Raw genomic sequence first — 24,754 nt, forward strand, 5'->3', positions numbered from 1 at the left:
ATTCAGGTAGGCAGACTGGTGCAATGGTCATGGTGAAAATACCACATGTAGAACACAGATCTAGACAGAGACTAGGTAATTTGTGGTTCACTATCAAAATGGCAGGTTATTTTGTGCAAATCCTCAAGCATTTATCCTGGATCTGGTTTCGCTCAGTATATTCATTAATGCATGGGTGAAAGAAGAATATAGGCTTATTAAACTTGCATCTGGCATGAAATTGGGAAGGACTGCAGATATGCTTATACAGGAAGATTAGAGTTCAAAATTATCATGAGAAAATGGTCTGAAGAAACCAGACAATAATTTGATGAGGACAAATGCCAGACTCTGCATGGATTGTATATCTGGGGGTAGTAGTATATGTAGGGTAGTTGATGACTTTGAGAAAGATTCTGAGAGTTGAAGTGAATCTGAAAGTAAACATAAGCCAACAATATAATTGGTATTGTAAAAGAGACATTGTGCTGTGTAGCAGAAGTCTAGTCTTCACAAGTAATTTTCCTGTTACTCTGTACGCTCGTTGTGGTTTCAGGTGGAAAAATATGTCTGGTTTAAGCACTTCACTTTAATTAAACAGTGGAAGGGCTGAAAAGAGCCCAAAAGAGAGCGGAGAGAATAGTCAGGAAACAGAAGAACTGTCATTGCAATTCAACAACAACAACAACAACAAAAGTTGAAGGGTGAAGATATGCCTGGGTAAGGCAGAGAGGAAGAGAATTTTCTTTATATTTATGGTATATAGGGCAAGAAGTAGGGAGATTGGATTGACATTAGGAAAGCTTCCTCAGTTGCATTTGTAATGAAACACTACAGTGTGTTGCTTGTGAAAGCTCAGGCACCTTCATCCTTGGAAGTCTTTTGAGAGCTGTTTGGACAAACATCTTTCAGAAAAATGCTTAGCTGACCATGCCTTAAAACAGATGAGGGTGGAAGAGAGCTGAGTCACTGTAGTTTTCCCTGTCAATAAGCTAGCGTAACTCTAGAGGTGTTTTTCAGTTTTATGAATCAACTGGAGAGTTTTCAGGAATTAAATGAAATTAACACCATTTAAAAGGATACGAATATTAAAAACAAAACAATTACTAGTTGTTTTACAGCATATAAATGCATTGTTTTCATTTCACAAATATCTAATATTTGTATCTTTTCCCAACATACTTGCATAGTATATAGTTTAAAAATGCAAATCTCTCAAGTACTCGGTTAGCTTTAAAGAAGGAAAGAAGAGATTGTTATTAAAATGATTAAAAATGGGCGTATTTTTTTCCTTTTATCCTTTGTGCGCTTCTTGCAGCAGAATTGCTGCACTTGTGCGTAAACCCAGGACACAATTGCTTATAGCTCTTTAAGATTTTAGCATGGTAACATTGGCTGCTATGTCAGTTTAGCCAGCTTACAAATCCAAGCTTTTTTTCCTGTGGATGCTTCCCAAATTTGTTTTGTTTTGTTGGTTTTCTTGGTCATAATTGGTTATTGTGGTAAGCTTTGTTTCTGCAAAAGCTGGTCTTAAGGAGCAGCCTTAATACCTATCTACAGTTAATTGTATCATCACTAAGCTGTGTGGTCTTATGTTTGCAGGCTGTCGCTTCCTTTTACTAAGAGGAAAAAATTGTTACTATCACTGAACAGTAAGGGATGTGAGCTGCAAATACCATTAAGCTCACTTAATGTCAACTTGCTGAATTTTAATTTCTCTTTATTTTTTTATTTTTTTTCCCAAGCATCAATTTGTATAGCAATGCTGGAGTATTAAGGCTTTCACTTGATGTCAATTGAATATTAAATCATTTTCCATTAAGCATTTTCAGGGCTGGTTTTATCTGCAAAACTCACTGTGAGAGTCACCTGTAGCTCCAAAACAGCTAGTTAATGGAATGCTTATGATGTGTGTACTTTAACCCTCATTCTTATCATTAAACTTGGTTCTTATCCAGACCTCTTTGCTGCAAAGATATCTTAGGAAAAAAAAAAAATGAAAAAAAAATTATGATTGGTATTTGTTATAAGAAATATTGTTGAAAGAGAAGAAACAACTGAGCAGTTTGGGAAATGCAAACAATACATGTTTGCAGTTCTGCAGGTCAAATCCCGACAAACCTTATATAGTTGGTTGAATGGTGCCTCACTTCTTTGGATTGGGATTTGATGTTCTGATGTATTCCCATGGGCTACATCCCAACAGCCACTAGAAGAATAACATTGCTTACATTTATAGTTGACCTCCTCATCAGAGGAGCCAAAGACTAAGACTAAAAGCACCTGAAAACTGCGGGTAGTTTCTTATCACTGAAGGAACATCTATCAGGAGAAGCTGATGGTATGTGTTATGAGACTTGGGCTGTTCCTCCTCATCTTTTCTTTTATTGGGATTTTAATCTTCTGTCTCTGTCAAGCATTACATTTCACCAGGAAAAAAATTTAAAAAAATAATAAAAAAAATTGTGGGGCCAAGGTATGACAGCATGACAAGATGAGCAACAGTTGTGCTTCTTGTGGATTCTCTTATCTGTTGAAAGTGAGGAGTGCTGAGGTTTGTTTCAGCCATAGTAAAGAGGTTTAAGATAAATTGCTTTGTAAATTCAACAGACTAAGTGCAAGGCACCAAGAAATGACCATCAAGAGCCATACTATTGTGGCTTTTTGGGTACATACTAGTTTTGTTATGCATCTGAAAGCCAAATTTGCTGTTTTACTTGCAATTGAGAATGCTGTCATGATTATATTCTTCATGAACAGATTACAGTGCACGTCATTATGGATTCTTGTAGACTGAAAGACTTGTTAATATATTAGTTGTTAATTAGTTATTATTAATATATTATAGAATAGACATGAGAGATTACAATATGTTCATTCACTTAAAAGTCCTATGAAATATGAAAGGATGAGTTTTGTTAAATTTGTCTGTGTTCACCAGTGGCCAGACCTGGGGGCGCTGCTTGATGAGAAGCTCAGCATGAGCCAGTAATGTGCACTTGCAGCCCACAAAGCCAACCATACCCTGGGCTGTATCAAAAGAGAAATGACCAGCGAGTCCAGGGAGTGATTCTCCCTCTCTACTCCGCTGTCACGAGACCCCACCTGGAGCACTGTGTTCAGCTCTGGGTCTCCCAGCACAAGAAGGATTTGGAAGTGTTGGAACAAATCCAGAGGAGGGCCATGAATGATGATCAAAGGGCTGGAGCACCTCTCCTATGACAACACACTGAGGGAGTTTGGGTTGTTCAGCCTGGAGAAGAGAAGGCTCCATGTTGATCCTTCCAGTACCTAAAGGGGGCCTACAAGAAAGCTGGAGAGGGATTCTTTGTCAGGAAGTATAGTGATTATACAAGGAGTAATGGCTTTAAACTAAAAGAGGGGAGATTTAGATTAGCTATAAAGAGGAAATTCTTTACTCTGAGGGTGGTGAGGCACTGGAAAAAGTTGCTTAGAGAAATTTTGGATGCCCCATCCCTGGAAGTGTTCAAGGCCAGATTGGATGGGGCTTTGAGCAACCCAGTGTAGTGGGAGGTGTCCCTGCCCGTGTCAGGCGGGTGGAACAGGAGGATCTTTAAGATCCCTTCCAACCCAAACCATTTTTTGATTCCATGAAAGAAGTAATGTGGATTAGTACAAGTTTATGGACTAATTGCAGCTTATATATAGTTATGACAAAATGTGCCTGTCTTTTGAATAGTACTGCACAGTTGGAATGAGATTTCAGATTGTTCAGTGACCTTGGAGATCAAGGACTGTTTGATAATGTTTAGTTGGTGGTTTGTCCTTGAACAGAGTCATGCTTTTCTACCTGTAGAGAGTAAGAAGGAATAGTTTCAAATGTAGTACCTGCTAGGTACTTGGAAGAGGTTTTCTTCACTGACCTCTTAACAATGTGTTTGTTTTTTTTTTTTCCCTCTAAAAGAAACAAAATTTGAATCACTTCTAAGAAACTTTTCCATTTGTAGAAGTAATATAGTGTCCATGTGCTTTTTCCAGTAGCAAAATGCATATTCACAGCTGTACTTCTTTGTAGTAGCAACAGAGGGGTTTGCCAGCCAAACTGTTATTTACACAAGGACCCAGAAAAGACCATGCTGGCAAAAACAACTTTTGCTAGCAAAACTTCATTGTGTAAACACAGTTTATTAGCCATTGAAGATCCAGTGAAGGCCACTTCTGGACAAGAATATGTGTCTGTGTTTTCTTCCTTTGTTTTGTTCTGAGGTATTTCTGAGAAGAGAAAGTTTTGTCTGTTGCTTTATATTTAATTGTGGGTAGGGCTCAGGAGACCAGTGTGGAGAAGCACTCTTTATATACATAATTTAAATTAAACAATTACTCTGCTTAGCATCACATATTGCTCTGTTGGCATAAAGAACCAAATATGTCTTGAGAAAAAGTAAGAAGAATGGTGTGAATAAAAGTGTTAATCTTTAGAAAGATCAGCTTTGGTCCCTAGTGTCCTGTTAATTTAATTTGATTTGTTCCACTACTTTGACTATGTAATTCAGAGGTTGTGTTTTATCTCCTGCATTTTGCAATACTCTGCAATATGAATCAACTTTTTGGTATCGAACATATAGTGTTATTATTCCTACTATGAAAGTACTACTTTAGTAGTAGTTTTTTTTGTTGTTTTGTTTGTTTGTTTGTTTTAATCAAAGCATATAGCTTAGCAGGTCAAATATTTGCAACAATATATATTTCAGTATTTCTGTGCCCTTAATGCCCTAAGCCCCTTAGTAGCTTCCCCTTCCCATAATGTACTTTTTTTCAGATACTGAAGCGCTTTTCTTGGATCTGTTATGTGAAATGCTCTTTTTCATTCTATTTAAGTACATGTAAAATCACGAAACTTAAGTTTATGAGGCAAGTAATAATAAAACTAAGTTTTCAGTTAAGAATTATATGTATCTGTATTTTATTAGATTACAAGAAAGTAAGAATAAATGGAGCTTTTTATTCTGGTAAATTGAGCATGCGTATTCTGGCAGATTCAGTGTGCCAATGCAATGCTTTTGTTGTTGTTTGTTTGTTTTTGTATGTTTGTGTTGCCTTTTTTTCTTTTTTTTCTTTTTTTTTCTTTTTTTTTTTTTTTGTAGCACATTCTTGTACAGGGTACATAAAATAAACATTCTGGCTTTTCCCACGTCCTTGACTCTTAAAGGCCGCTCTTTAAAGAAGCTGTGAGTGTAAAAGGGTTTGAAGAATAAGATTGAAGTTTGGGATCAGAATAAACAGAGAAATCCAATATTTTCTGCACTTGTACCATAATGCAAAACATCAGAATTAGAACCAGTATTATTAGAATGAGTCCAGAGAAGGGCCACAAAGATGACCAGAGACCTGGGGCTCCCCTCCTATGAAGACAGGCTGAGGGAGTTAAGGTTGTTCAGCCTGAAGATGGCTCTGGGGAAACCTTATAGCAGCCTTCTAGTACCTAAAGGGGGCCTGCAGGAAAGCTGAAGAGGCTCTCTTTATCAGGGAGTATAGTGATTAAAAAAAAAAAAAAAAAAAAAGAGGTAGACTTAGATTAGATATTGGGAAGAAATTCTTTACTCAGAGGGTGGTGAGGCACTGGAACAGGTTGCCCAGAGAGGCTTTGGATGCCCCATCCCTGAAATTGTTCAAGGCCAGGTTGGATGGGGCTTTGGGTAACCTGATCTAGTGGGAGGTGACCATACCTATGGCAGGGTGTTAGGACTAGATGGTCTTTAAGGTCCTTTCCAACCCAAACCATTCTATGATTTTATGACGCTAAAAGGAGGTGTATACAGTACAAGTTCAGTAGAGCTACTCCATGGAAAAAAATCTCTTTCCTTCCAACTGCATGAGAAGTATGAAATAAAGTATGCTAAAATGTCTTGTCAGAGCTAAAATACTTTGTGGCAGCTTTATTTTCTTTTCTTAAGGTAGTTTAATTGCCATCTGTATCACATTAGTAGCATGTGAGGAACTGGATGGAAAACACTTTGCCTTGTCTTGTGGAACTTTTTAAGACTTCCTGACATTCTCCTTAACAAAACAAATAGTTTCTAGTTTTATCTGAATCTTGAGTGTTTTTCTTTTACACTCACTAATCACTGTAACCATTAGACTACTAAATCTTCTTGGATAAATTTCACTATTGCTTTGACCATGAATTCCATACTTTTCTTTGACCATTTGTTTTCACCTCATCCTAAAGTCCAACTGTCTCCTTCCCAAATGCTGTCTATTCTAGCTAAGATACCTTAATCACTTCAGAGATGGTGCATTACATTGCATCTCCTTAGTTTCTGAACATCTCAGTGTGTTCTTTTTTGGATTTCTTTAGTATGTTTTATGATGCACCATGCATGTTTGTAGAATAAGTAAATAATAATTATGAAAGGATACATCTCATATCATCACTTCATTTTCTACAACTGAGAGTAGATGCAGAATTTTCACATACAAATGATGTGTTTTATGTTCTGTAATTCTATACCAAGTGATAAGACATGGGGAAACAGTCTCAATTTGCACCATAAGAGGTTTCGGTTGGATATTAGGAGAAATTTCTTTACTGAAAGAGTTGTGCAGCACTGGAATAGGCTGCCCAGGAAACTGGTTGAGTTACCGTCCCTGGAGGTTTTCAAGATAAGTGTGGATTTGGAACTTAGTAGATAGTTCAGTGGTGGACTTTAGTACTAGGTTAAAAGTTGGACTACATGATCTTGGAGGTCTTTTCCAACCTGAATGATTCTATGATTCTATGAAAACAGCCCCTGTTTAATAATTTACTCTGTTTCACAGGGCTCATGATGGTGGCTATTGACTTCTGAGGTCTGTCTCCGTTCCTTCATACCTGAGTTTTCTTTGTCTTGTGATCCATTGGGCTTGCTCTGACTCTAAATCATAACGCAAGGCATTCTGCACTCTGAGTAGTGATCTGTGAAATTTGTATTCAAATGGTAATTGGAGCCTCACCTAAAATAACCATATAAATAAAAGGTGTTTTTTTGTTTGTTTGCTTTTTTGTTTGTTTTTTAAATCTTAGTTCCTATCTGTGAAACAAGGATAGTGTTTCACTGCCCACAATACAAGGGAGTTAGAGACTACAGGCATAGTTAGAGATTGTGAGATATTCAAATACCATAGTAATAATGACCTCACAAGTCTCTCAAGTTAGGTAGAGGGGAGTGAAATAACAGAAATGCTATTGATTTCATAGTACATAGAATTCACTTAATTTCTTTAAGGAACCAGGCCCACAGATTTTATGTTTTATTATTATTATTATTATTATTATTTTGTTGTTGTTCTTGTTGTTTCTCCTACAGAGAGTTAGCTATACATATAATGACAATTCCAGAGCAAAGCTCCCTGCATACTACTAAGCCGAAGCTGAAATCTTATTAGAAAAAAAAAAAAAAGTTATTTTTTCAGTCTTTCAAGGCAACGTTGCATCCAGAGCAACTGGTATCTACAGTACATGTGCACCTGCTTTTGTTTACTGCAACAGAAAATTTTGGAAACGATATATGTAGCAGAAGGATTAGATGTAATTACTATTAATTATCATAACCATTGATGCCATAGAATCTTGGGAGATGAACCCCTGTAACAGCTGTAATGAAAGCAAAGTCTAACATTAAAACAAATCAGTACAAAGGAGTGGCCATTCTTACTAGGAGCTCTAGTAATATGCTGTATAGTGTTGTGTCCCCTTTTAGTACAGGGGATGAATACAGTCACTTGGATTTCAGGAAGTATAGTTACCAGAGCATTTTGAAATTACCTTTCATTTGGGTGAGATAAACAAGAAATTTAAAGGTTATCTGTACTTTCTGAGCATTCTCTATTGAAGTAAGTGACTGCATTCTAGAAAAAATCTTTCTTATAAGAGGTAATATTTTTCTGTGACTCTATGTATGATGTTCAAGGTAAACACAATCCAACTGATATAAGTGGTGACTGACTAGCAGAAGAGTTATTCACTATCTGAATATTGAATGTAGAATGGGATTTTATATGATTTTGAAAGAGTTACATGGAGTTTTACCAACTAATTTTCATTTTCAAAAGCACAAAAACTGTTTCTCTGTTACCTACTTTATTCAATCCTTTGCATCACATATGTAGCACGGTAACTCTGTAAATGTAGCTATGCTCTCTAATTACATTTTTTTTCTTCCCCCCCCCCTTTTTTTTTTCCTTCTAACTAGAGTCTGTGTGTATTTACACCACCAGGAGCTAAAGAAGGACAACCACGGCTCATTCCGGCAGGGCCCATTGCACATGGCACTACAGTATCTGCTTATGTAGCCAGATCCAGAAAAACGTTGTTAGTAGAAGATATTCTGGGGGTAAAAAGCTTTCTGTTTTTAATGAGATGAATACAACATATTAATGGGATGAATATTTTGGTGCTGAAATGTTTATTGAGCAGAATGTATAACAATATAATTTACATCTGTCTTGCTACCAAGGAAATAAGTTTGAATTTGGATTAGCTTCATGGAATAAATTCAGAAGATCTCATTCATTTTTAAATTTAAAGGTTTTTTTATTTTTTTCTAACAGATTTTTGTTGTCAGATAATGGAAGTAAGGGTATTGTAGTTACTTGGAAAGGAAAAAACAAACCAAACAAACAACAAAAAAAAACAACAAAAAAAACCAAATAACCCTACCAGTCAAAAATTCTGTCCTCTTGGTCTTGAAATACTCAATTGGTTTGCTGATCCCAAACAAGAAGACTTCCATATAGTTAATTAAAGTCTCATGCTTAAAAGTATGTCAATCACAGTTCTGATTATTAGACAAGACTTACAAATGTAACTGATAGCAAAATTCAGGAATTCAGGTCTTTTTTTTTTTTTTTTAATATTCAGAAAATCTGTATGTGATATTCTGATAACTCCTGGCACTCTGTATGTCTGTCTTTTTTAATTTTTTTGAAAGCTTTCATTCTCTAATCATGTCTATGCAGTTGCATCAAATGGGTAGTTAATTGTACTTTATGAGGACGCTTTATGATTGACTGGTTGTGAGAAAATCAAGACTGTTTAAATTGGTTACTCTTCAGTGTTTTCAGTACTCTTTTGAGCTCTTTTGATCTAGAATAAGAATCCTATACAGTGGTCAAAATGGTCAAAACTGGGCATTTCTATTTCTGTTTTTAAAAGTTTTTTTTTTTTAAGTTATTATTATTATTATTTTAAATGCCAAATACACATGCTACATGGTGGACCTCTCAGGTGCCAGGTGCTGAAGAAGGTAGCCCAAAGGGCCCTGAATTTTTCCCGTACTGATGAAGGGATGCTGTTCTACATGTCGGGGCGGGGGGGTGGGGGGAAGCAGACACCGCTTTCTCTGTAATAGCAGTTGGTACTTACCTGGACTATAAAGGGTTTCTAAGGTGTTAGTGTTTTTCTGTCTATAACATAGACAGACAATAGAAAGGCTTAAATTGTCACTGGTAATTTCCAATTAATGTCACAATAGGCTTGTATATTAAGGTGGTATGTGTTGATTTTACATCCTTAATACTAGTGGGGAAGAGTTTAGAGGTCTTTGTTGTTTTACAGTATAAGCAGATTATTGACAGAACTCCAGACAAATTTCCTCTTTTGAAGTGACCAAATGGACATAGAGAACACCTAATGTACCCCAGTGGGTTGTACTAAGAAGAAAAGGTTAACTTCCTTTCACTGTGAAATTCAAGTTGTGAACCTCTGCGAAGGCTATGCAGAATAATGGCAGTTCACTGCAGCAGGGGACTGGCTTCTTTGATTCCCAGTATAATTTCCCCACGCTGGCCTTTCAGTTTGGTCCTTCTTTATTCTGTTAACCCCTCCAGAAAAGGAAGATTAATTTTGGTGACATAGTTTGCCTTCCTGTGATTTTAGGATGCAAACTGACTCGTCAACCCTCTTTTGTGGAAGAAAGAATTAAAAAGCGAATGCAGGAGGCTTGTGTTGAAAAGTGCTTCCCACTCTCCATTGCATTCCAGTTTGTGTGAAGCTGTCATTTGTTCTTAGACTTTCAGGGTGATTGTCATCTTAGTAATTAAGGTAGAGATTACTTGCTGTTTTCTTTGAGAAAGGAAAGGATTCCCTTCCCCAGTGCAAGTGGGAGCAGCCATGAAGAAGAGAGAGTTTTCTTAAGCAGAGTCTACAGGGAACATCTAGTAGGAATCATGTACAGAAGGACTGTGTGTAACCAAGTGCTTCTGGCATGCTTCAGGTCAGCTAGTTACTGCCTCACCGACTATAACATCCAGGTAGTTTCTCTGGTCTTTGTGAGTTTTTATTCATGAGGAGTTGAAGTTATAAAGTGTTGCATATTCCCTACTTAAAGCAAATGTTATGCATTTGGGCTTTTTATAGCAGCTGGTAGGTTATTTTTAACATTTATTCTATAAATTGTGCATGGGCTTATTCAGGATGCATAAGCAAGGGAAGGAGAAATACTTTCTCTCATGTAATTTTTTTCTGGAAAATATTTTTCTCCTCAGGAGTCAGTTGAGGATTATAACTCTGTATAACCTAAAGCCTTAGCCTCAGTTTTTGATTTTTATCCTCTTGCAAGCACTGCTGGCTGCTTGGTAACGCTGAAATCTGAGCAGCCCACTTCATAATTACAAATGCTCTAGTTTTCTTTTTTTGTTTGTATGTTTCTTTCTTTCTCTCTTAATCTGGAATGGCATTAACAATGAAGTGTTGGTTTGCTGCCTGTGAGATTAGAAAAAATGCATTATAAAAGCAAACCTGAAGCTAATATCACAACTAATTCTAACTTTGCATCACTAAGGTTATCTATACATATAAATTGATGCTGAGAAGATTTTTTATTGAACTTTGCTAGTAAATGTCTTAATGCTACATGTAAATTATGCTGGGAGTTATGATATTTAGTGAATTTTATCATTAAATATATTTTCCTGCAGATTTGATCAGTCAAGAGGGGGAGAAAAGCACCAATTTATCTTTTATATTAATGTTATGATATTTACGTTTTATCAGATTATGTTTACATTTTCTAGGATGAACGATTTCCTAAAGGTACTGGACTGGAATCAGGGACTCGTATCCAATCTGTTCTTTGTTTACCCATCGTCACTGCAATTGGTGATCTGATTGGTATCCTGGAGCTTTATCGTCACTGGGGCAAAGAAGCCTTCCATCTAAGTCACCAAGAGGTGAGGCACCACTTTCCAGAATTTGTTCTGCAATGGCCAGCACTCCAGCCCTCCACCCTCCAAACTTTCTTCTCTCACTCTTCTCTTCTGTGTTTTATACTTTTTTCATATGTGAATTTTATCATCAAATATTTGTCTTTATTGATTATAAACTCAATACGAAGTCATTAAAGAAGTTAATGCAAAACTGCCAAATAAAGCATATCTATGCAAATGTACATCAAATGTCAGAAAAATGAAGTTACTTTATACACTCAAGTTACACTGGGCCTCAATTTTAACTTTCCAGAAAAAGCTTTATTTTACAGGATGGAAAAGATATTTTAGGCTGATTTGTTTTTGATATTGTTTCTCAAGGGGATGAGCCCTATTGTGGGATATAATTTTGCTATGTTGTTGCAATCATGTAGAAACTCTCAGTGTAAGGTCTCACAGGAGAAAGTGATTTTACTTTAAAATATAAATGAAGCAAAAGAGATTTCACTTATTTGCATTTATATTCTTATATCCACACACTTGCAGGCACCAAGATGTGTGTGTCTAAGTGGTCCTTTCCAAGAGTCAGGCACAAGAGATATGGGTATCCAGATAGTCTCTCCAGGACTTCTCTCAGGGACATGGAGAACAAAGGATGCCACCTGCTGAGTCCTCTTGTCTCCTGGTTTCTTTCTAGGTTGACAGCCATGTGGTGGTTTTGAGTCTGCCTTTCTTTAGCTTTTAGGAGCTGACATCTTTTGTCTCTCCAGTGTGTCCCACCTCTGTGAGTCATCAAGATGTCCTTTTTGACGTGTCATCACTGTCTTTTTTCTCCTGACCTAGATGTCCTTCAAAACTGTGTGTTCATATGCTGGTACCTGGAAGACCCGCTAATCTAGATGCCATCACTACATGCCATTCATAAAAGCCTCTTCTACTATTTTTCATTCTGGTGTTTCTTCACACAGATACTCCCATCCATATCCATTTTCCCATTTCCATGACAGTTCTGTATGCTATATGGTGTACTGTATTTATATAAGGCCTGTGCAGTTAAATTGTCCACACATGTCCATTTGTCATTTGACACTGAGTTGTTAGCCAAGGACAAATGAATCTGAAAATGGATTAGATGTCTCAGAGATTATTGCCTTGTTATGTCCCATCTACATGCTAAGGTGGCTCAGAACTGTGCTGTTCAATTCTATCTGTACCTTTCCTCTGGGAAATGAACCTAAACTCAGAGATTAGGACAAAATGGGGTGAGTCTTAGCAAGGTCTGTTGTCTTGATAGTGTTACGAGATGTACCGCGGAGCACAAATGCTATGCAGTTTATCTGTACTGAAGAGTAATTATTCTTATGCAAAAAGCAGAAAGCATGCCAATGAGAGGTATTAAACTAGTCCTCCCAAGGAAGGAAAAAAACTAGTAATATTTGTCAACCATATATTCTGTTTATCAGTAACCTAAGTAGCTTAGTGGGATGCAGATATTTATATATTAGCTAGGCGGTCAGCACATGTGTAGCTTCAGCCTCAATGTCTCAGCTGGTGTCTTTTTTCCAGTACATAGAGGTCATGGTAGGGGACTGGATTAGTATGGTGGTGTCAGTGTCCCTGTTCACAGAACAAAGAACAGACCATACACATACCATGCTTCATTAATTCAATAATACACACAATGTATTTATTTTTTAAAATTTTATCCTATTACATTAATCAATCTACAATTCAGATAGTCTCAAACGTGCATTGTTCTGTGCAAAGCAGTATGAATCTTTTATGTTATATTAAATACCTTCTTTAACTGAATTTCATGAATGTTCTACTTGGAAAAGACAGACTACTAAATAAAAGTATTTTATTAGTAAATTAAAAATGTTTAAAGATCACTTTCTGAGTGTTCTAAAGCATTCTTTTTGTTTTCAGGTTTCAGAAAGCCTTTGAATACCATTAGCAGTTTTTATAAAATCTGTACAATGTGTTCTGCTTAAAAAAAAAAAAAAAAAAAAAAAAAAAAGGACATGAGGAGGGAGGGAATGCAGCAGCAGACTTTTAGTACTTGTGTCCTCTGTGTTCTTATAAAGCTTATGTGTTTCAAGGACAGGAGATTATGCATGGTAGCACATCTTAGTTAACTGCAGTTTACCTGACATTTGCTTGAAATGTTGCCTGGAAATTGTCATGCTTTAAAACACTAGTCTTGCGATGAGGGATCAGATCTATTTCTTCTGCCACCAAAATGGTAGTGAAAGAGACAGTGCCTGTTTACAGCTGGAAATAGTTGTGGCTGAAGAGATGCAGCCTCAGAAAGATGTTATGAGATATTTTATTTCTATAACAGATGTCTTTCAAAAAAATATACATAACATAATTTTTAATGTCCTTGATTCATGGGACATTTGTTTTGATGCTATGTTTCTGACCTGATGGGTTGCCAATAACACTGCTTATGAGCATTGATAACCATCTTTATGACACAGAAGTGGAGGAATGTTCTCCTGTGTCTGAATGCATCTTACTGATACTGAAGCTATTGCAAGTATACAGAGACTTTCACAAAATAATTATCTCCTCACAAATTGTTGCTGCCTGTCTGTCTAATTCACTCAGCTGTATAGAGAAAACTATCATTTAAATTGTGTGATATTTTCAAGGTTTGTTCAGATTTGTTTGTTTTCTCTTTTGTTTCAGGTTGCAACAGCAAATCTTGCATGGGCTTCAGTAGCAATACATCAAGTACAAGTAAGTGTGGGTTGGTTTTCATTTTTCCATTATGTAGCCCTTCTGCCAGAACTTGATTAGTAGAAATATGGATTATTTTCAAACTTAAATGGGGTCACTACTAAAACATCGATTTAAGGCCCTTCCCAGATCCTGGGGAAAGTATGCTAAAGTTTCTGGTGTTTATTGATCCTAGTTCTCTCCACTTGCAACCATGGAACAAATGAGTTAATAAATAACATTTTTATTATTCCTTTTATTTTAAAGGAAAAAGAAATTTTAGTGAAGTAGATAGATAATTATTAAAGTGGAATTGTAACAACTTTACAGTGTTTTTTTTTTCCTTGGAAGAAGGCAAATTCTAGGCCACCTGGTTCCTCCCATAGTAATCAGTTTGCAATTATTAGGTATTGCTAGCTAAGCCTGCTTTAAGCTATCCTTGCTAGCTGCTTCATGGTCCTCTAACTACTCTAACTAAAGATGCGCCTAATGAAGCTCCACACACAGCTAGCTCCTGTAGCAAATCCCAACAGCTTTACTGAGAGGTTTTGTTCCTTCAGCTAATAGAAGATGGTAACACTGAATCTAAACATATTCCATCAGCTTACAGAAGATGCTGAAACAGGTTCATCTGTCAACTCACAGAAGGAAGATTATTACATTATTTTTTTCAAGATATCTTTTATGCACCTCACAGAAGACTCACACAAAATTTCCTGCTTTTCTTTTCAAGACTAATATTTGCCACCTCATTGCTGGAGATCATTGACTTCATTTAGGGTGATCATTCACCTTGGTACATTCAGGAAGAATTTGCTGGCCTTGGTCATTGTGCACTAGTAGAATTGCAATTGCATGCAGTTGCAATTTCTCATCACTTTATAATACTGACTCACTCTTTAACAGAAGTCTTTCACATCTAAGAAAACAAAACTTAGAAAACTTAGTTTTAAGCCTGTTCGTTGTTCATTTTCATTCCTCTCCCTTCAGCTCTTGCAGGCCAAAGCAGAAGACTCACCATGCCCAGGTTCTTGCTTGGGAAGAATGTGGGACTTCTGATCTGGGATTAGGCCTTACCTATTAGGCTACTAAACAGATAGCTAAGATTGAAGCCCAGCACACAAATACAACTATTAATTTTATACAGTGGTGTAATATATATATATATATATACGCACTAGGAGTGGTATTTTTTAAATACAAATCAAACGGGTAGACCACATGACTTCAGGTTCCCTCTGACTTCAGTGTTCCCTTGGAACAAACGATAACGTGATCTTTCTTCCACAGGTGTGCAGAGGCCTTGCCAAACAGACTGAACTGAATGACTTCTTGCTTGATGTATCGAAGTAAGTATGATTTGCACTATAACCTCATCAGTCTATTTTGATGAGCTTTCCAATCTGAACAGGTGTGGAGAGCAAGAAAACTTCAGCACAGGGCTAAGAATGAATGATGTGGGTGGCAGTGGTGTATTGCTGTTAAACTGCTTTGTTCCTATGGCAGAAGAAAATGTAAAATCCAGTTATAATGTACAGAATTTGTTTACTCTTGTGGTCTTTAGCATGTTTTTTTACTTGTTTTTGTCATCCCCCCCCCCCCCCCCCCCCCCCCCCCCCCCCGGATTTAAACATGGCCCTCCATGCCAAAGTAACAACCAGGCGTCGTTTCTTTTCAGGGTCAGTTTTAGAAGGTTTGAATGCATTTTTTGAAAATTGAAAATTTAGTCAATTTGCTTCAGCACTTCCCTCCTTATTTTTTGACCTCTACATGCATGTATAAGTATATATGCATAAGTATACACGTGCATAAGTATACACACTTCAAGGCTATATCCTTGAATAATCAGGACTGCCACACAGTTGTTCTTCCTCTGTGTTTTCTGGAGACTCTGTTTTCATTTTCAAAGAACTGTAACTGGGTATGGTATATGTTATTTTAATTTCTCATCATGATGAATGAAAGATTAAGCTGAAAACCCTGTAAAAGTATGAAAGTTTGTTCTTAGACTGGTGAAGTCAATTTGGTGTTCTAGGCAATCTTCTTGTCCTTCATCCCTTTTCCTTTGTTATACAAGCATCTTTAAACAATAGAGATAGTAAGTTAAAATAATAATGGGTTGGTGGTATTGTTCTTTGGGTCTCGATGAATAGTTCTCAAGCTGATAGGATTAAAGGGTGTCCAGCAAGCCTCTGCCATAACTCAGAAATGCAAATGCAGGGAGTTGAATCACTTCTGCTGCAATGGGAGATGATAGATTGGAGGAAGGGGCCTGCCTCTTGCATGGAGGGCAAGTAGGCTGTACCCAGATGTTTTGCCTACATTTTGGTCCCAGAAATAATTTTTTTTATTATTATTATTATTATTTCAGCTTAGTTTTAGAGCGTATCTCCTAAAGACCACTCTCATCATTCCCTTGCCAGAGCTATCCTCTTGCTGCGGTGTCTTGCACCATTACATTCCTTTGCACAGTCATTGTCTGTTGCTAGCATCTGTACTGAGCTAGTTTACCAATGAACTCTGGGTTAATCTAGCCAAATTTAGTGGCTGGCAATTTACTTTTGGTACATAATACTGACTTTGTTTTAAAGAATTTTGTATTTTAAAATTTTAAGATAAATTTACAATAAATATTGCAAATATTTAATAGGTATTTCTGTAAGCAAATACCCTAGCTTTATCAGCTGTTAGAATATTTTAGTTTTAACAAAAAAGAAAGCCTATGCTTTGAGCCAAAAATAATAGGAGCATCATTTAATAACACCTTTATCAACTTCATGTAGGTAAAGAATTGCACTGGCAAGGAAATACTCAGTTTGCTTTTAGACACGGTCTGTACATGTTCTTACATGGAAAGAGGATTTCCTATTCAATGAGAAAATTGCTACCATGCAGTGTCACTGGGACATCTTCTGTAGCATTTTAGAAAGGGCAGGGTATACAGTGCTCCACCTCTTCATGTCTCTGAAATTGTAAGACATTGTATTATATACCTGTATTACATGTATTATATACCTTCTTTTTCACTAGACCCAAACAGAAATGAGCTGTATATATATGTTCAAGGCCATGGGACAATGTCTTTCTGTCTCTTGGGAACATTGTAATCCAAGGGTTATTAAGACTTGGCATGTGGAAGATTTAGACTTCTTTTTCTAATAAGTTTGACCTTTATCATTCAATGTTCTTGACTGTCCTTGGACAGTTACCACTTCACTGTGAAACTGAGATAACGTTTTTTTTTTTTTTAAAAAGTCACAAGATTAGTCTTCTGCAACACTAATACACTAACACCTGGGCTAATAAAGAATACTCATTAAGAGTTTCATAAATTGCTGCTTTTAAATACTATTAAATAGTATTTAAGTAGAATATGATATGAATTTAGTTACAACACATAGTATTTACAAGTTCTCAGTACATAATCCTCTATGCATAAACCTAATGAGATATTTTGAAAACATGTAGATAATGTTATGTATCTGTAGTGAACAATGGAAGTGAACAATGGTTGTGTTTTTTTTTTTTTTAATGTATATCTTCTGGATTGTTTTCCCTTTTTGCTTCTCCTTTTAAAATGTTAAGTGTGTAAAAGGTGGCAAAGTATTTTGATACCTTTTTGGTGTTGCCCAGTCAGGGCCTGTTCAGTTCAAGGCAGGCAATGTTTGGTAGTCTTTTTCTTTTCCTAAGGAGTTCTGTTATTACTGAATAATGGCTTAAAGGAACAGATCTAGTAGGACCATTGCTGAATTCCCTTGTGCAATGGAAAGCAAGTAAATGGTTTTCAAGGTGCAAAAGTTTTTTCTCACCTATTTCAGTTAACTGTTAAGTTATGGTGACACAAAATCCCACAACAGTCATTTGAGAAGTGTTTAACTAAATGCAAATATTTACTGAGCCTTCTTTCTCTACAGAACATATTTTGATAATATAGTTGCAATAGATTCTCTACTTGAACATATAATGGTAAGTTGTTTTTTTCACTTTGAATTTGTTTAATCTTGGTTATTAAAGTCCTCCATTCTCTTTCCTTAAAGTAAGACATTACACATCGTCGAAATGTCTGAGCTGTTTGTGATGGACACATAATACGAACAGAATTAACAACTCTATATGGAAGAGGAAAGTAAGGTGTCAGCTCAATTTTGATTGTTGCAGTAACTTCATTTCACAGCTTTCCTAAGTAATGACACAATACTGTCCCTGAGCTATATCATTACTATTGTGTGTTGAAGGTTTGAAAATTGCAACAAAAAGGTTTCTGTTTTTCTTTTTATTTCAGCCTGTTGTTCCTTTTTCCTAAATTCAAATTTTCAACATGATGCAAAACATTCCTCAGGAAGTTGTTGTCTGTAGGAAGGACTAGAGATCAAACATTACTTCTAGCATATTTGTTCCAGCCACTGGATGAGATGTGCAAGACATTACATTCCCTTTGCTTTGCAGAAGTATTTACACCCATAACAAAAGAGTCAGTCAATATTTTATAAAAACAAAACAAAACAAAACAAACTGAAAGCCAAAACCAATGAAATAGCTAACAGAGTATGTTTAATCAATGAATTTCATGAAGTACAGTCTAGAAACAGATCATAATTTTTTGAAACATTTTCAAATTTGGAATTATTTCCTGAACAGTGTCTACAAATATCTGGTGGACTGGTTGGTTGTAGCACATTTTGAATGTTTAAGAAATGAATTACACTTTTTAGCTTTAGGAACATTAATTTAATACTTCAGTTCTTTTCCCTAAATGTAAATCTTAATCAGATCTCTGATACTATTAGTTCAATCTGCATATTCAAATGTACTCTCCAAGAGTATTCCAACATATGCCCTACTCTTCAATGTGATATTCTTAGCAATATTCAAAGACAAGAAACAAAGAATGCAAACAATATAAAAGTGGTTTTACTTAGAAACTTGAATTAGTTATAGAAAATATTTTGCAGTTTTTGTCTTATTCTAGTTAGTACATTGTCAAGACTTTTGCACATAGGATACATTTCTGAACACTGACTTTCCAGTTTAAATGAACTGCTTAATAATTGCTTGACATTTAAAAGAACTGGTGTAATATAACATACAGCATTGAGGACAAATATTCATATTCTTCCTTGTTCTTCACTATGAAGAGAGTTCTGATGGAAAACACAATTGGCAGTAAAATATGCTTACTCTTTCCTCATCTTTTCAAACACTTGGCTGTATCCTGGTTCTGCATTTTAGCCTGCATAGATGCTTCATACTCAGCTTCCTTTTTAATCTGTAGTGGTTAGCTGTTTCTTAGGCCAATTAATTGAATTACATTTGCACACTTATTGCCATTTTATGGGAGTGTGATTGTATCATTATGTGGCATATTCTGTGTTTCAGAGGGAGAGAAGAGTGACAGTCAGTTTCACCTCACTACTTTGATATTTCACAGAAGTTACATCTTAGCTTGCACTCTCCCTGTTTTTTCCTGCTCTGATGGACCAGAAGGGATAGAAAACAGCAGGATCTTTCTAGCCACAGATTCTTTCAATATTGGAGAGCTCTTCAGCTTTTGTAAAGTTGGTCTAGATGGTTTCTGTGCAGTGCACGTTACATAGCTCATACGACAGTGGAGTAAAGCTTCACTGCCAGTGATTTATCATCTCACAGGTTCTTCCTGCCAAGGGCTAACATTTGTCTACTTCCATTAATACGAAATGAAATGTTTTAGGTGGGTGTTTTTTTTTTGTTGTTGTTGTTTGAAAGATGAGAGTGGGAGAGGGAAAAAAAATGAGTTTATTCATTCATACAAAAGGCCTGAGAAGTCTCAGCTGTCCTACCTGCATGTCCTACGGACCAAGGTGTAATCATAATCAGTCTCTTTCTTTGACTGAATATATACAATTAAGAGAGAGCGAGAGAGTGTCTCCTTAGACCTTTCTATACTATGCAGTTACTGTACTTTCTGAGCAGATAAGAAAAGCAGGAGCTGTACCTGAATAGGATAGAGCACATTCTTGAACCTGAGTCTATGGCATCTTAACACAGTGATACTCATGTGACATAATCAACAGTCTTTCCTAGTGTTCTCAGAAAGTCCATCCTAAGTCTGAGAAACCTTTCAGTGAAATTCTGCTGTGTTCCTGGGACAAAGTTCTGTGCTGACTGGCGATTAGTTTTGCTGAGATGAAAGTAGCTAGCTCGAAGTATGATAAAGGCCACGAAGGTATTTTATTATGCTGTGGTAGTTGACTATGGGTGGTATCTTGGGGCCTTTATTAGTTCATGAAGAACTTACTAGCTCTCAATTTTTGAATTTTTGTCCAAGAACTGTCCCTAGTATCAGGAGATTGCAGCTATTTCCCATTGCCACATTGCATGTGGCAATCCATCATGACACTTCTAATTTTCCTCTGTTTATTTTTGAGTGTCTCAGGCATATTTAGGTTTTTTTCTTTTTTTTTTTTTTAGAAACAAACACTAAACTCTCTGTTATGTCTTTCTTAACTGGAAATTCAATACCAGTATATTTGCCCTGAAGACACAGAAAAAAGGCCAAAAAAAAGTTCTTAAGTCTTGCTATATACTGTCTATTTAAAATCACATGAAGATGAATAATTTCTAAAAATAGGGGGAAAGGTACCATTATGAAAAGCATTCCTTGTACTTGAAATACAGTTAAATAGCAAAGCCTTTTCTCTTTTAGCAAACATTCAAGCCTCTAAAGATAGGTCTGCGTTTCTCAGAAAGATCACATTAATTTACAGAAAGTTTTGAAAAAACATATCACACTTTCCTTTTGAATTGTATCCTAAAATATTGCTGTGAAGGTGGATGCTGCTTCAAACAGGTTTTCACATTGGATAAGTTTTTCAGACTTCTAAGGATTTATGTTTTTATCAGATAAATGACTGAAGATAATCTAATCCATGACCGTTAACTCTAGTTTTGTTTTTGTCTGTAGATATATGCAAAAAACCTGGTGAATGCAGATAGATGTGCACTCTTCCAGGTTGACCACAAAAACAAGGAACTGTATTCAGACCTTTTTGATATTGGAGAAGAAAATGATGGGAAACCGGTTTTTAAGAAGACCAAAGAAATAAGGTAAGAGTAGCTAGCAGAAGAATGCCATTTCATTATAACTACAGATGTGCAGGCATTTTATTACCCAGTCTCTGTGCCTATCTGCAGGTACCCTGACAATACTTGTCATACTGTGATATCATTCCCACCAGGACCCGCCTCCAGAAGGTAGTACTTCTGGGAATGACATTGCAGTGCCATCGAAACAACGTCTCTGAAGCTATAACGTCACTCCTGGAAATGCCGTCTTCCGGAGGCGGTCCTTTTGGAAATCATGTTGGGAAAAAAACAGAGGTGTTCTGAGGTAGGTAAAGGTGCAGGTAAAGGTGCACCTAATCCATAGTTCTGCCAGTGTGGGACAATTTTTTCCCAAGAGGGTTCCCAAGAGGAATTGAAATTAGTGCTATTCAAGCACATCCAAAGCAAGGAAACACAATTTGTACTTCCTACAGATGGATTAGGCATATGTAGAATCTAGTATGAACTGATAATTGGTTTTGAAAATTTTAGGTCCACTACTTTAGTTTAAATTTTTCCCATGTGAATTTAGAGTATTTTAAAACTTTCAAAGAGCTGTGATTCTGAAGTGTGCTCGGAATGGTGAAATTGATGTGTACTTCTGGTTCATGCCACAAGTGTATAGTTTGTACATATATGAACATTTTCAATGAAAGAGGTGAAATGCAAAAGTAATTAAAACATTTTTCGCTTTTCGAAAATGACAAATAATAGATATACAGGTTTGAAACCTGCAGCTTCTTAAAAATGTACGACAATATACTGCATTTAAATTTTATTAAAATACTCAAGCAGCAGTGAATTTCTCAGAATTCTTTTCAATTCCTCCTTTTACTTTTGAAGTTCTGGGCCAAAGTGAGATGTGATTCATGTCTTCACTTGGACTCCTTTAGACAAACTTACTCCCACTTACTACATTGTATTAGTGCAAATGGAAGGAGTTAAAAATTAGTGCAGTTTACATACTGACAAGCAAAGAGGCAATGTATAGTAGGAAGGTGGCCTGTTTTAACATACACTTTCATACTCCTTCTCGATAATTGCTTTTCTTGCTTATATCTTTGTCTTTTCTGCATGAAAATTATTGAAACGTTGACTGAGTACAAGAGTATGAGCCATTTCAAGGGTGATGTATACTGAGAGAAAAGTATAACTTAATTATCTGTAAGAAAGTGACATTGAGTCACTCATCAGGAAAACGTCTGAGTTGGTGTGATGTTCATATCATAAGAAATAGCAGGAGAAACTAATCCAGGTGTACAGGGTGAAATCTTGTCAGCTTTGTCACCAACTTCAGCAGGGGCAGGAGGTATGCTTAGATTTGAAAGAGTTCCATGTGACTTTTTTTTTTCCCCACAAAATCTTTTGTGCTTGTATATCATAACTGTTCTATGTTGAGGAATTGAAAAATATTTCTTAGCAATACAGACTTGTAGATTTTCTGATTCAACTCTGGAATATATTTGCTGTGTTTAATTTTCTGTTGGTAATTAGGAGGTGGTACAGTTAGTATCATGGTATTGTTTGAACGTCATGAGATGAAACATGATAGTTATTCTGAAGTGTACATAGCAAATGCCTATGATGGTTGGCTTTGACATTTCCACTGGTCTTCTTCCAAACTTTATTTTTATGAAAATCACCTGCCCTTTAAATAACCAAGTTCCCTATTGCATATGATGTGTCCAAACAATGAATATGTAAAAGCAATGATAAAATTGACAGCTTGTAAAGGTAAACACAAGTCAAAGGTTTTGTAAAAAAGTCATGTTTTTAGACATAACTTCCCGCATTATTGAAGACATTGAATTTTCTGTCACTAAAATGTCGTACTATGGCATCATTTGTTTTCAACTATATAGTTATATAAAATGGTTTTAGAAAGTATCTGTTTAAATACGTGCCTTTTATTTTATCATTTATTACTAGTTGTTGTCTTGTAAGATTTTTCTCCTAAAAGCATCAAAATGACGCTGATTGGGAACAAATATCCATTACCGTGCTCAAGACAGACTCCAGTGGAAAAACATTTTTCCAAATAGTTCATATTGTGGCTAACACATATTTTTATTTTCTGCAGATTTTCTATAGAAAAAGGAATAGCTGGTCAAGTGGCAAGAACGGGGGAAGTCCTTAACATCCCTGATGCCTATGCAGATCCACGCTTTAACAGGTAGCATGTTATTCGTAAGGGTAAAACTATAGCTCAGTAAACTTTGTACTTAAATTTCCTACTTAAGTTTCATATTAGGATGCATTCATGGAGCTGTGATACTCTGATTAGAAGTAAACCTATGGATATCCCTTTAAATGTTTTTGCCATTGGAGGTATTTTGAAGATATTAAAATAAAAAGTATTAGTTTTATCTAACATAAATATCAGGAGAAATATTTTGTTGATTTCCTGTTATGGAATTCTGACAGTTAGGTAAACTGTTGCTGATTTTCTCTATTAACCTTCCTGGAATCTGAATGGTTTTAGGGGAGAAAAAGTAAATGAGTATATATATATATTTTTTTCCTAACAAAGTCATGGTAAGTACTTAAACATATTCGATTTTTTGAATGCTCTGTCTATACATTTGAGGAAACGCTTATTCTCTGTCTTGCAAATGGAGATTAAAGAATTTAAAAGTTCTTTCTAAATCTGACACTGTAGATGAAACTATGTGAGAACTTTAGAGGTGAACTTCTTGCAGGTACTAATTACGTCTACCTTAAAACTATTTGCTGTATTGTACACCAACATTTCTAGGGAACAAGGAATAGATACTAATTAATATTATCTCTCCCTCTCTCTTTCTTTTTCTTTTTCTTGTCTGGCTCTCCAGAGAAGTAGACCTCTATACAGGCTACACAACCAGAAATATCCTGTGCATGCCTATTGTGAGCCGAGGAAGTGTAATAGGCGTTGTGCAGATGGTGAACAAAATAAGTGGAAGTGCCTTCTCTAAAACTGATGAGAACAACTTTAAAATGTTTGCAGTCTTTTGTGCTTTAGCCTTACACTGTGCTAATGTAAGTTTTATCTACAGTTTTGTAAGCTGTTATAATATGAAGATTTAGAATGTTACTTAAGATTTAGAATCTTACTTAATCTACTGTTTGATTATCCAGATTACTAAAATCCATAAATCTGTTCCATTGAATTAATAAGGAAACAGAATCATTGAAGAATCACTGAATTCTTTACTGAATAGTTGTGTTTTAATAGAACAGTAGGGATTTGTTTGATGCTTTCTGAAATAATTGTGCTCTGGATGCATCCATTTCATGTAGCTAAATTGAGAGAACAAACTGAAATGTGAATGATAACTGTCTAGTCTTTTCCATTAGAAAATATTATTCTTATTTAATTTTATAAATTCAGATCACGTTTTACAAATTTATCAGGGGGATGGAGATTATATGTATTCTCTCCATTCCATATGCTTAATATTAAAAATATTTATACATTTATATACTGTGCTATAGTCGTAATTACCCATGCTTCCAAGGGTGGATAACTATTTTTGTGTATAAACTATTTATTTTCTCAAAATTTACTATTCATGTAGAAAGTGCAAACAATTTAATGCTCATTACTATGTAAGTACAAAAATGCAATAAAAATGCAATGCAGAAGAAATGTGTCATATTCATGGGAGGTAAGATACCATGTCAGTTAAACCTGGTGATTTACTTTAAGCTGTTTTACATCACACTGTCAGTATTCTGAACCAGTAAATTTTATCTGCACTTATTTAAACTTGTTCCACACGATTCAAGACAAGAGGCCTGCATATAAATGAAACTTGGGACTATACAGTCTGTTGTGTGTGAATTT

At 35.9% G+C, this 24,754-nt stretch overlaps 1 protein-coding gene across 6 annotated transcripts in view; it reads left to right on the top strand.

Moving 5' to 3' along the window:
- Positions 1 to 24,754, top strand: part of PDE10A (phosphodiesterase 10A) — a 371,561-nt gene that overhangs the window by 310,938 nt on the left and 35,869 nt on the right. For 5 of the 6 annotated variants that reach the window (XM_066994132.1, XM_066994131.1, XM_066994135.1 and 2 more), the window contains 8 exons: positions 8,172 to 8,312; positions 10,993 to 11,148; positions 13,819 to 13,869; positions 15,139 to 15,197; positions 17,763 to 17,814; positions 20,789 to 20,931; positions 23,009 to 23,101; positions 23,760 to 23,946. In XM_066994132.1, the coding sequence (XP_066850233.1) occupies positions 8,172 to 8,312; positions 10,993 to 11,148; positions 13,819 to 13,869; positions 15,139 to 15,197; positions 17,763 to 17,814; positions 20,789 to 20,931; positions 23,009 to 23,101; positions 23,760 to 23,946 (882 nt within the window). The remainder of the gene's footprint in view (positions 1 to 8,171; positions 8,313 to 10,992; positions 11,149 to 13,818; positions 13,870 to 15,138; positions 15,198 to 17,762; positions 17,815 to 20,788; positions 20,932 to 23,008; positions 23,102 to 23,759; positions 23,947 to 24,754) is intronic. The other variant, XM_048067853.2, reaches the window with a different exon arrangement.

The sequence above is a fragment of the Anser cygnoides genome, chromosome 3, assembly GCF_040182565.1.
Source record: "Anser cygnoides isolate HZ-2024a breed goose chromosome 3, Taihu_goose_T2T_genome, whole genome shotgun sequence".
Classification (NCBI taxonomy): domain Eukaryota; kingdom Metazoa; phylum Chordata; class Aves; order Anseriformes; family Anatidae; genus Anser; species Anser cygnoides.